Here is a 12,500-nt window from a genome sequence, read left to right as displayed (position 1 = left end):
CAGAGGGGGCCCTGTGGGGAGGGGCTGTGGTCAGAGGAGGAGGGGGTGAGTGAAATCGGGAGCAACTTAAAAAAAAAGAAGTGAGACGAGGTGTGAAGATGATTTGTTTCCAGTTTGTGGGTCGATTCATAAGTTTGGGTGAGAGCAACAAATTGTGTCACAATGTTCAAACTCTGAAGGAGAAAATGACAACCGCAAACACAAAAACCACACTGCTGCTGACAAACAAACCAAGATGACGGCTGCTTTTTTAATGTGTGTGTGTGTGTGTGTGTGTGTGTGTGTGTGTGTGTGTGTGTGTGTGTGTGTGTGTGTGTGTGTGTGTGTGCGTGTGTGCGTGTGTGTGTGCGTGTGTGTGTTACTATAAGTAGCATCATCAGAGGCATCGCCGCTGCACGTGCTTGGCCTCAGTTCAGTGTTGGTTAAACCACTTAATGGCTCCATCTCAGTCTAATCCCAAACCAAGACCTGGGATTAGCCAGAGACATGAGCTGCTTCCTGTGTGTGTGTGCGGTGTGTGTGTGTGTGTGTGCGGTGTGTGTGTGTGTGCGGTGTGTGTGTGTGTGTGTGCGGTGTGTGTGTGTGTGTGTGTGTGTGTGTGTGTGTGTGTGTGTGTGTGTGTGTGTGTGTGTGTGTGTGTGTGTGTGTGTGTGTGTGTGTGTCTTACCTTCATGTGAGTGGGGGAACCAGATAGGGGAAGAGCTTGAATGGGTTCCAGCCCTGTAGGAGGGGGAGGAGGGGGAGGCGGCAGGTCCGGAGGGGTGAGGAGGGTGGGAGGATGAGGACCCCAGGCTTCGAGCCAGGAAGGAGCCCATGAAGGAAGCACCTGAAGGACACATGGAGATGGGTTAGAGAGCTTGTGGATGAATCCTCACACCGTAAAGAGGAAGAGAAGCTCCAGAACCAGTTTCATGTTAAATACAGTCAAAGCCCGCGGGTCTCAAACTTCCTCACTGAGTTCGACAAAAACAACGTTTTGTCTTTATTTTGACCCTCTTTGATTCTAACCTCAATTAGCAGGTTTTTTGAAGAATACACAAGCATGACTCAGATCTCTTCTCCTAAAAGATTCGGGAGCTTCCCATGCATGGAAACTTTCCTCCCCGGTGAGAGAAGACTCGCGTCTAAACACCAGGATTAGAATTTGTCACCGCTGACATATTCACACCTGAGACCATCATTATTATTTTGGTGACAGATCTTATCAGCATTGGCATCACATGACTAAGTGTGACAGCTGAGTGTCGAAGGCCACTTGGAGACGATTCTAGCTGCAATTCTTCAAGTGGCTGTGATGTGTCACGGTGACAGAGGAAACTTCAGAACAAAGGGGCGGGGGTGCATGCTGGATACGAGAATAACGCTGTAGAAATATTAGATTTAACTTCCTCTCTCACTGCTTCATTCAGATAAAAGTAAAAAGGCACTGTTTCAAGATTATAACCCGCTGGTGCACGTATGGCTGCAGCTCTGCAGCACTAAAGCTGTGTTAATGAATGACTGTTTTCAGTCTCAACGCACACTTATGAGGACATTATTCTCCTTGTGGATTTGCACAAAGACATCTGGGGTCAGCTTTGACACGTAGCAGCTCGTTTATTGCTGCGTTCTAGCCTGAAGTTGGGATTCATTTAAATGCAGTAGTAGTTTTTTTGCAGAATTATATTTTTTTTCTCCAGTCAAATTTTGCACTTTTTAAGCACTTTACACAAGTCCAGCTTTAGTTTTTGTTTCAGCTTAACACCAAACTGCATTTTGAGCATTAATTGCACATTTTAAACAGAATAATGTCGTATTTCCCCCGGATTTCTTCATTTTTTCAGGATTAAGAATGCTCAGCTGCTCAGTTTATGAGGTGACCAAAGGTTTTAGATTTAGAGGCAGAAGATAAGAAATAACAGTGGCCTCAGACAGATACAGAATTGCCTTTAATATTTACCTTATAGTTGTACGATCCTGGTCAGGTGACAACAATGATTTATTTTTCTAAAAAGTTCCTTCTTCATAGATTTGGAAAATTATTATTTTCATACTAATATTTATCATGTGGTGTCTAATGTGCAAATTTAAATAATTCACTGTGCATCTTTGCAGATGAGCATGGAAGAGGAATCAAACCCACAAATGATTTAAGAATTAAATAAAAATGAGATTATTGTCTTCCTAAATGTGAGGGTGGAGCTTTAACATGTGGGAACATCTGCATGAAGGTGTTGAAAGTAGCATGCATGCACGTGTAACTCCTTGTTTTAAACCTTAACCCTTTTTGATGCATGAATTATGAAATCTTCAACCATGATTTTTTTATCAATTTTTTTCATTCATCTTTAGGTGTGAATGAAACAAATTTCAACAAATATTTTTTGTAAAATTTTATAATTTATAAATAATTTATTACATGTCCACTTCAGTGGACAGCGTGCGTTCTGAGCATGAAATATGTTGGCTTGGCTTACTGAAGTCCAAATGGAGGGGCTCAAATGCAATAAAGTCTTCAACAGCTGTGCTTAATAGCAAAAAATAAATAAATAACAATTTTGAGTACCTGTCCACTGTAGTGACCATTATGCACCAAAGGGTTAAGCAGGTCTTTCCTCTAATGTGTGCTGAACTCGTGGCTTTACATGTATGAAGGTGCAAATTACATATGAGCTCACCTCATATTATAGGAGAAAAACTATAAGAATCAAACACAACCCTGGATGAGTGTGCACCAGCATATACCAAGGTCATTCCAACATGAACCCATGCAGCAGTGACCACTGTAGTTTCCTAGTATCAGCCTCACCCCCGTTATGGATAAACAGATGTGATTGGCCGGTACCAGGCAAGACGAGGGTCACAATATTAGCTTAAGGGCAAGCGAGGCCGTATGCATTCAGCCAAAGCAAATGAAACGTGAGCTCTGGGTTCATCTTGTTCTCAGGCCATGTGTAAACAGCTGTACGGGACAAATATAATAATGTTTCTGTTCTGACTGTCTGTGAAAGAGCGCGGTGGAGAAGCTGCTGTGGACAGATCATTGTTCTGTAGAAACAAATCAGAGGCAACTACAACCACAAGCCTACACTTAATGTTGAGTTATAAACACAACATTTCCCATTAAAACCCTGTGGAAGGTTTGGAAATCAAAACACGCAAAGATGGAAGGTGGAAAATTCCGGTTTCAGTGCGAGTTTAGTCTTCACATTGAACTAGACACCTGACTTCAGTTTCACTCATCTACGTGTTCCCGTTCAGAAGAACGAAGCAAGCAGTGGCAGGGAGAAAGAGCAACCAGATCCACAGGGAATCAGGTAATTAATCGCTGGATAGAAAGAGGCAGAGAGGTGGAGGGCTGGGTCGGTACCCATAAACGCTGCGTCGCATCAGAGCCAATTACCACAACCACAACAGTCCGCCTTCAACTCAGTACCCTCACCTCAACTACGTCCTGACGCCCTGGCAACCACAACCACAAGCGCCTTCAGCTGTCTGCCAACACACACACGCGCGCACACACACACACGCACACACACACACACCACACACACACACACACACACACACACATACGCACACACACATGTACAAACATGCGCAAACACTGGTGCACATGCACACAGGTGCATGCACACACACACACACACACACACACACACACACACACACACATTCATGCATGCACAAACACACTCATGTGCGTGCACACACAGACACACATGCACACACATGCATGCACGCACAAACACACAAGCACACTAATTCGTGTACACACACACACACACACACACACACACACACACACACAAACACTTCCACACACATCCACACACACCCACATACACACACACATGCACACACACACACATACACACCCACACACACACACGCACACACACACACCCTCGCAATGCATGCACAAACACATACGCACACACACACACATGCACACACGCACACACACACATATACAAACATGCGCACACACAGGTGCACATGCACACAGGTGCATGCACACACATGCACTCACATGTATACACACACACACACACAATTATGCATGCACAAACACACTCATGCCTGTGCGCACACACACACATACACAAACACACACACACATGCATGCATGCACGCACAAACACACTCATTTGTGCATACACACACAAACACACACTTGCATGCACAAACACACAGTCACACAATCACACACACACACACACACACACACACACACACACACACACACACACACACAAGCCCAGAATTACAACCAAGAGGGCATGGGATAAATCAAGAGAGGGATGGAGTAACGGCGTGTATTAGGAGATCAGGGAGTGTGTGAGTCTATTTATATAGCTGGAACCTAAGCATTGAAACACACACACATACACGCACACGCCCAGATATCGCCACCATCTCTTGCTCCTGGTGTTTTCACTCTGCAGTCATAATAAATTTCAGAGGAGGAGAGAAAGACACATCTAGACATTTATTTTCTCAGGTTTGCTCCCTCTTTCTCTCAGACAGGATCTTATTTCCTTTAGATGCTGTCTGGAACAGCTGGAACATCAGTGGACATTTAGCCCTTCACAATAAAACTCAAAGGTATTTCCAGACGAGGGCAGCTTGAAGAGCCTCAATCACAAAAGTTATGAATCTATTGTTCTGGACTTTGTTGCATTAGCTGTGATCTCCAACCTTCTCCCACTTTCCATCTTTTGCCGATTTATTCATTTTCCTTTTCTCGTCTTTTATTCCCCTTTTCCTGCTTTCTGTTGGTGAGATGAGAAGAAACTCACATTTCCCCGCTCCCTCTGGCCTGCTGGTATGGAAAATTATTTCAGTGGCTATAGCCGCTAACATAAACCTACTTTCTGTCCCGGGTTCTGTCTCCTTCTCCTCCTCTTCTTGTCTTCCTGATTTCAACATTTGCTTTATCTCTTTCCATCTGCCACCACTCCCATTTCTCCTTGCAGGATCAATGCTCAAACAGAGGAGCTAACCGCTGGATTCAGTTTTCACATTTGTAAAAAAAAAAAAAAAACTTTCAGAACTATAAAACAATATTTTTCTGCATGCATATGTTACGTATTACAAATACAGGCTGCTGACGGAGGAGGCAGCTTGTTCAGTCTCCGCAGTGGTAATTAAAACACAAGAAGCCGTTGCATGCTTCCTGTTTTTCCCAGTTGGCATCATAACTTGAAAAAGTGTGTCAACACGAAAGCAGAGAATCCTCCGATGTTGACAGTCTGAAGTAATAAAAACTAGAATCATGCGTTTATGTTTACACTGATGCAATCATCTTTATTTAGGGGAACCAAATCCGCTTTAGTTTAACAATGCTCTAATGTGACAAGAGGAGGTTTGGATGTTTTAGGAAAACACCTAAAAGCTGAAATGTAAATAACTGGACTTGACAAATAGCAGGATGTGACGTCAGTTGTAAAATTGTTGGAGAATCTGAGATTTTATGGATTGTTCTCCCTTAAAAGCAAATAAATAAATGTAAATTTTCATCGAGAACCCAAGCACGGCGGACTCTGCAGCCATTTTAGTGCCTGAGGCAAGATAAAGGTTTACCCCCTCAACAAATAAATACACACACATATGAGACGGTTCAAATTGCAACTTAATATGACGTAATAGCTTGCCACACCACTAGCACGAAGCCTTGCTGCTGCTGCTGCTGCTGCTGCGGTGGCGGATCAAAGGGAAACTTTTCCACACAGATTTTAGAGGTTGAATGTATGCAAAGACTAGCTGTGAGTATTACAGTAAATGTGTGTGTGTGTGTGTGTGTGTGTGTGTGTGTGTGTGTGTGTGTGTGTGTGTGTGTGTGTGTGTGTGTGTGTGTGTGTGTGTGTGTGTGTGTATTACCGTTTCAACACTTTTAAGCACTAAGTTATGATTTTATGTGAGGATGAATCAGTCGTGTCTACTGAAAGCTCGTCGGCCATCACTTCGATATATCGAACCAAAAAATTGAGAAAAAAAAACCTGTATAAAACATTTTTATTAGATTGTGAAAGTTTTGAGTCTAAATTTAATAAACCAGTTAATATAGATGAATGTGCACCAGCAACGATGATCCCAGTGAATAAACACCCCTGCACCTTCTTTTGTCTCTTTGTTTCTGCAGCTGCTAAAGAGCTCTTGATGAAATCAACAGCGAAACAAACAGATAACGGGCCAGATTATCCAAGGTTTCTCACTTCTCCAAAGAGAGAATGACAGAAGCAAGAGGGGGGTGGGGAAGGACACAAGAGAGGAGAAGAGGAGATAGCGAAGGGAGCGGCGTTAGTGGAGATAAACCAGCATTGCACGGTGAAAAAAGCAAACAAGGATGAAGGAGTGGAGTGGTTTCCTTTGGTGGGTCTCACTGAATAGACTGGTGCTGATCAATACACACACACACACACACACACACACACACACACACACACACACACACACACACACACACACACACACACACACACACACACACACACCTGGAAGCATGATGACTTAAATCAATCTCCATCCAATTGAAGATCGATATCCTCTTGTGTTATATTGTCACATTTTCCAATTAACAAAAGCCTCTGTGCTTGCACTGATATACTGAACTCCCTCACAGACAGTCTGAATATTCAGCCTTGATGTGTGTGTGTGTGTGTGTGTGTGTGTGTGTGTGTGTGTGTGTGTGTGTGTGTGTGTGTGTGTGTGTGTGTGTGTGTGTGTGTGTCAGAGGTTTCGACTCTCGTTAGCTTGGCTGTTACGCTTATTGCCGTACACTTGGCAACCTCTCGTCGGTCCGACCCTTTCATCAGCTTCCAACCACCAAGGGCCCTGGCACCAAGCCTCTACCCAGTGTGTGTGTGTGTGTGTTTGTGTGTGTGTGTGTGTGTGTGTGTGTGTGTGTGTGTGTGTGTGTGTGTGTGTGTGTGTGTGTGTGTGTGTGTGTGTGTGTGTGTGTGTGTGTGTTTTCAGAGGCATGAGTCAAGCCAGACCTTTCTGATCTGTTTTGACACCATGGAATTGCACAAGTGACAGGGCTGCTCAAACAAGGGGTTTTTGGAAGCTAACACACACGCGCGCGCACACACACACACACACACACAGGTTCATAAAAGCATTGTTGCACTGGGGACACAGACACATTGAATGTGTGAGTAAACGGCCACGCTGTGCTTACAAAGAACACGTTGGGGGCAGAGATGGAGTTCCTTTTGCTCAACTTGATCCAGATAGCATTTTCCTTTTTGCTCTATCTCATTATTCATCGATGATTCCTCTCGACTCATTCATGTTGGAGAGAGAGAACGGTGTGAAAGCAAAGCACGGCGTGTCGCTTGGGACAAGCAGCCATGCTGAATCACATTATGGCGGGAAGAAGAGACAGGACAGAGAAAGAGAAAAGGGGCAGAAGAAGAGTGGAGGGGAAAAATGAGATGAAAGAGCTACAACTGAGAGATTTCCCTGTGAGGCGCATAAATCAGCAGACTATGAACAGCAGAGCTCAAAGCCTCACTCCCAGGCTGCAGACCAGAGCATTGCCATCCACACACACACACACACACACACACACACACACACACACACACATGCGCACCATGTGCACACACACAACATTTCAGTGCAATCATGAGGCTACTGTAGTAAGAGCTCGATCTCACCGCACCCACTTGTGCTGTTACAGCATCAAAAGCCAGGAAGAATGCTAAAAGGCACCTGATCCTCTGTTCACAAGAATTATAGAAAATAAAACAGTTGAATAAAGCGAACAAAGAGAAGAACAAGTGCAACATTGCACATGTGTCGCACACTTTGGGGGGAGGGGTTAAGGAGGTGTTGCTCAGAGTTTCCCATCAGCTTGGGAAAGGCAGCAGTCAGCTGTGAGTGAGCAGGAAAATGTTCCTACTTTTGACCACAAACTTATTTTACACCCACCCACCCACCCACCCACTACAGCAGGAAGGACCATTTTTGGGCATGGAGAGCAGAAACTCTCAAGGGGTGTGATTCTTGGGAAGCAGGAAGGGTGGGGATTGAGGGGTTGTCAAAGTAAGTTTTTCCATGTTTTAGCAAAGAAAACAGGGGGTGGGGGTGGGGGGGGGGGTCGTACGAGACTGCTTTCCACACTTGGGCCAAAATCAGACACAAGTGGTATGTGCAATGGCGTGCGTGCACACACACACACTCAGACATGGAGGCACTAATTAAAAGCATAAGGCTGGTGATATTTCAGGAAGGCCTGCGGTGAGGGTCAATAACGCCGTCCCGTCCAGCTCGTGTGTGTGTGTGCAAAGTGAAGCAGCATGTTGGAGAAGTTACGGCCGTCATCCAGTCCAATGGGCCAGCGCCACGCCTCTGTGCTGCTCCACTCCTTCTCCAGTTCCAGCACGCACACACAGCACACACGCACACACTAAAATGATTTGGAGCCAGTTGTGCCTGCTGGAGGATAAAATACACCTGAGGGTCAGGACCCCGGGAGAGAGGGAGAACACGTCACAGTGATCTGGGAGCAAAGACGAGACGGAGAGCCATGTTTCTCCCTGAGCCTCAAACACAACTCCTTTTTACCACTTCTCACAATTTACAGCCTCAGGTTACTTATACAGCGTTAGCACACAGTCTCCATTAAACACACATCCTCTGGAGCTGCCTTGATTCTGTTACTTATTGACAGCATTCTTGATTAAAGTAAAAAAGAAGCTGAATGTTTAAAAAGGTTACGCGGAAGTGTCTCTTATTTAGACTGTTAGGTCCTATGAAAAGTTAGCATTTTATATTTCAGCTCTACAGGGTAGAATTAGGGGCACGGGGGCAAACGGTGAGTGCAGAACCATAAAAAAGCTGGGATTTTTCAAGTTACATGATAAAATGGCAAAGACATGTCTTGTAGATTAACGATTCACATAAAAAGATGACTCCTTTTATTTTTCCTTATGGAGTGACTGAGGCGTATGGCAACAAAACAGTGACAAAAATGAACGTGAGTCAAAAAGCACTGCCATTTTTTTTAAATAATCCTAAATTAACTACTGAAGGCAAATGGTGATGCTCATAAGCCTTCAGAAGAAGCACTACACACATTTAGCATCTTTAAGCTCATTGTTTAAGTTCGACAGACACACAAGCGCTGTAATCATGATTGCAATAACTGCTGAGCACTAAAAGTGTAACCAGATAATTAGTTGGTGGAACATTTAGGAGCTAAAGTGGCATAAAGACATCCCCCTGGAGATTTAGCTAACAGCGCTAGAAGAATTCTGTCGATTCATATAAATGAAAACATAAAAAATCTGTCTGGCAAAAGCAAAACAATGTAAAATTTTTGTAACTAGTTAGCAGCTAGCTAATTAGCTAACGATTTCCAGTGTTGAGGAGGATAATTTCTAAATGTATGTAGTTACAAAATACTCAATACTTGCTTTAAAATGTATTTTGTAACAAATTCTGTTACTTTGATTAATCCTGGTACTGTATTCTAAACACTTGGAATTCTTCCCCTTAAAAATTCTATTAAACGTTACAATACGCGTAGGTAGCTACTCCTGCACGAAAACAGAGGGCATATTAATGGTAACATGCTAAATATTATGAACTGACTTGGAAAAATTAAATAAAACTGTTTAATTATTTTTATTACTTTGTGTCAACTGTTTCTGTAATGAAGTGAAACTTTTCTGGAGGCGCTGCTAACCAACACACAGCGTGTTTATTTAGAAAAACAATGTCTTATTGTTTTATGTTTCATGTAGTTCTTTCACAATGTAATGGCAGACTGCCCCATTGACTGACATCCATAAAGGTCCAATCACAGCGCTATATTGGTTTGGTGGGCCAATCATAGCGTTCTACCAGCCAGATGGGTGTGATATTACTGCAAGTGAGCGAAACCATGGCTACTTTTGAAACAGCTTCATCAACTTTGTACTATTTACACCTGGGCTTTTCTTTGAGTCAAGAGCAAATAGACTACAATTTATTTAGATAAAGGATATATTTTTGTGTTTTTTGACAGTACATGATGGACTACCTCATTGACTGACATACATAGCGGTGAGTACGTATTTTGTTATTCAATAGCATGCGAAGACATGGTAAAAGACAACCATAGATCCTGTCCTACGGCTGAGAGCTGTCAATGGACCGTGGCCAGACTATACATTCTACACAACGCTGAAGGGGCATCAGGGAGCCCTAGGTCATTTATAAGTGGTCAAACAATGGTGGTAATGTTGTGCAATCATGTCCTTTTCACAAAAGATTATGTGATGGTGGCATAAAGGGGGCATGGCCCTTCCGTTTATCTTTGACATAACTTGCTTTTTATTGCAATAAAAGCCACAATCGTTACTTTTTTTTAACAAGCTGCTCCTAAAGGTGTCTGCCATGCCGCCACGGCGTTTTTGTAAGACACTCCATTGCTGTAAAATTACGCTGATTTGCCGGCATGGTGCGTCTTGTAAAAAGGGCTAAGCATTGCCCAAAATTTATTTCTTTATTTTTTGAGTGGAAAGTGGAAAACACATCAGTATTCCAGTGGTAATTTGAAGTAACTGTATCCTAAATACCATGTTTAAATATAGAAACTGTAATGGAATACAGTTACTCATAGTTAGTATTCTAAATATGTAACGGCGGTACATGTATTCTGTTACTCCCCAACACTGAGGAAACCAACATGACAAAAAACTCTAAGATGTTAAGTTCCTGAAAGAATCGAACACAAAACACAAAAAACTGGGCAACAACGCAATGAAAACTGCTAGCTAGCTTGCTAACACTCAAAAGGAGCTAACTAATTCAAAATGTCAGATCATAGTGAATTCTAAAATTGTACAAAAAACATATGTGAAAATATATAATTAAATACATGAAAACCAAATTCTCTTGCTAACAAAAAAATCAACAAATGTGTAAAAACAAAACCAGTGGTGTACCTATTTAATGCTAACGCTAAATATTAAAAGACAATGAACAGATTCAATTCATTTTTATTTCCAACCCATGTGTAAAGCAGCAGAAAACTATTCGTAAAAGCTAGAAAATACAAAATATCAGACAATTTTAGCCATATGTGTTAAAATCCCAACAAATCTGTGGAAACGTCTCACAAATGTCACCAGAAAATACTTGAATTGTTTCAAAATTGGAGCAAATTTCTTCTTTTTTTAGTTCGTATGCTCAGTTCAAGACCGTTTTGCTTTCATCAGTCTACAAAAACAAAACTCTCAATGCTATTTTAGTTGCTGAAGCCCTAGATCTGCTAAAGCACTGCAGCACAATCCTAAGTTAGCTCAAACTCCAGCGGAAACAAACACACCTACACAGCAGAGAGGAAGGAGACAACATTCTTTAACCAGCAGATTCAGATTCAACCACATCCAAGTCAGCGAGCATCCACCACACTGATGTAGAGTCTACAACAAAACATCCCTGCTGCTTAAACTGGCCGTGCAGCCAGGCATGCCAGCAGCTTGGAGACTGTGAATTTCCCTGCAGGGATCAAATATCACATTATTATTGCAACATGCTACTTCCAAACCATCTACTGAGCCTTCCTCAGTCTCACACCACGGATAGTCATATCTCAGCATCACTGGGAGTAGTGTGTGTGTGTGTGTGTGTGTGTGTGTGTGTGTGTGTGTGTGTGTGTGTGTGTGTGTGTGTGTGTGTGTGTGTGTGTGTGTGTGTGTGTGTGTGTGTGTGTGTGTGTGTGTGTGTTGAGCCCCCGTCGTACCGTATCACCCTCCATCATCGTGAGTTGAGGGGTTGTGGTTCCAAGAGAAGCACTTTACTTAAATTAGACCCTCAACTACTCGACATGCAGGTGTCAATGTGTGCATATGTGTGTGTATGCTCGTGTCTGCAAGTGTACCGGCCATGTGGGCGTCAGAAAGAGAGCGCACGCTTGTGTGAGAGAGGCAGAGGAGTCTGAACAACACACACACAGAGGAGCGAGATCAGCAGACAGCGAACGTGAGAGAGGGAGGCAGTGAGGGTGGGAGGCAAACAGAGTAACACACACACACACACACACACGCGCACAAACGCACTCTCACTCACTGACACATACACACACACACTTGCACAAACGCATTCTCACTCGCACACACACACACACACACACACTGCAGGTGAGAGTAACCCAGCCTGACCTTTTTTCAGCATGGCTTTTCCATTCTTTATATTCCCTCATTACTGTAATATTTACACAGGAATGAACGTTTATTGGAGAGATCAACACAGGAGAAATGAGAAGGAGGGAGAAGGGAAATAAATAACAGGAATGATGGAGGGAAATGAGACCGGCAGAGGTAAGGAAAACAGACCGGGATCAACGCCATATTAAAACTGGAGCTAATGATTATTTTCATTTTGGTCTAAAGCCTCTACTTAGTTGTCTTGTTATCATGAAGAAGGTAAAAAATGACAAAGAAAATAAAAAAAATTAAACCTGAAACCTGTGTTATTTTTATTGCTTATAACTGAAATTATGAAAATAACATCTATTTAAATTA

At 42.9% G+C, this 12,500-nt stretch overlaps 1 protein-coding gene across 2 annotated transcripts in view; it reads right to left on the bottom strand.

Moving 5' to 3' along the window:
• bahcc1b (BAH domain and coiled-coil containing 1b) overlaps window positions 1-12,500 on the bottom strand; it is a 73,134-nt gene that overhangs the window by 42,231 nt on the left and 18,403 nt on the right. For both annotated transcript variants that reach the window (XM_054749064.2, XM_054749063.2), the window contains exon 3: window positions 668-826. In XM_054749064.2, coding sequence (XP_054605039.1) covers window positions 668-826 — 159 coding nt within the window. The remainder of the gene's footprint in view (window positions 1-667; window positions 827-12,500) is intronic.

The sequence above is a fragment of the Nothobranchius furzeri genome, chromosome 16 (genome assembly GCF_043380555.1).
Source record: "Nothobranchius furzeri strain GRZ-AD chromosome 16, NfurGRZ-RIMD1, whole genome shotgun sequence".
Classification (NCBI taxonomy): domain Eukaryota; kingdom Metazoa; phylum Chordata; class Actinopteri; order Cyprinodontiformes; family Nothobranchiidae; genus Nothobranchius; species Nothobranchius furzeri.
The sequence above is the reverse complement of the archived record's forward strand: the minus strand, read 5'-3'. Positions and strand labels throughout refer to the sequence as shown.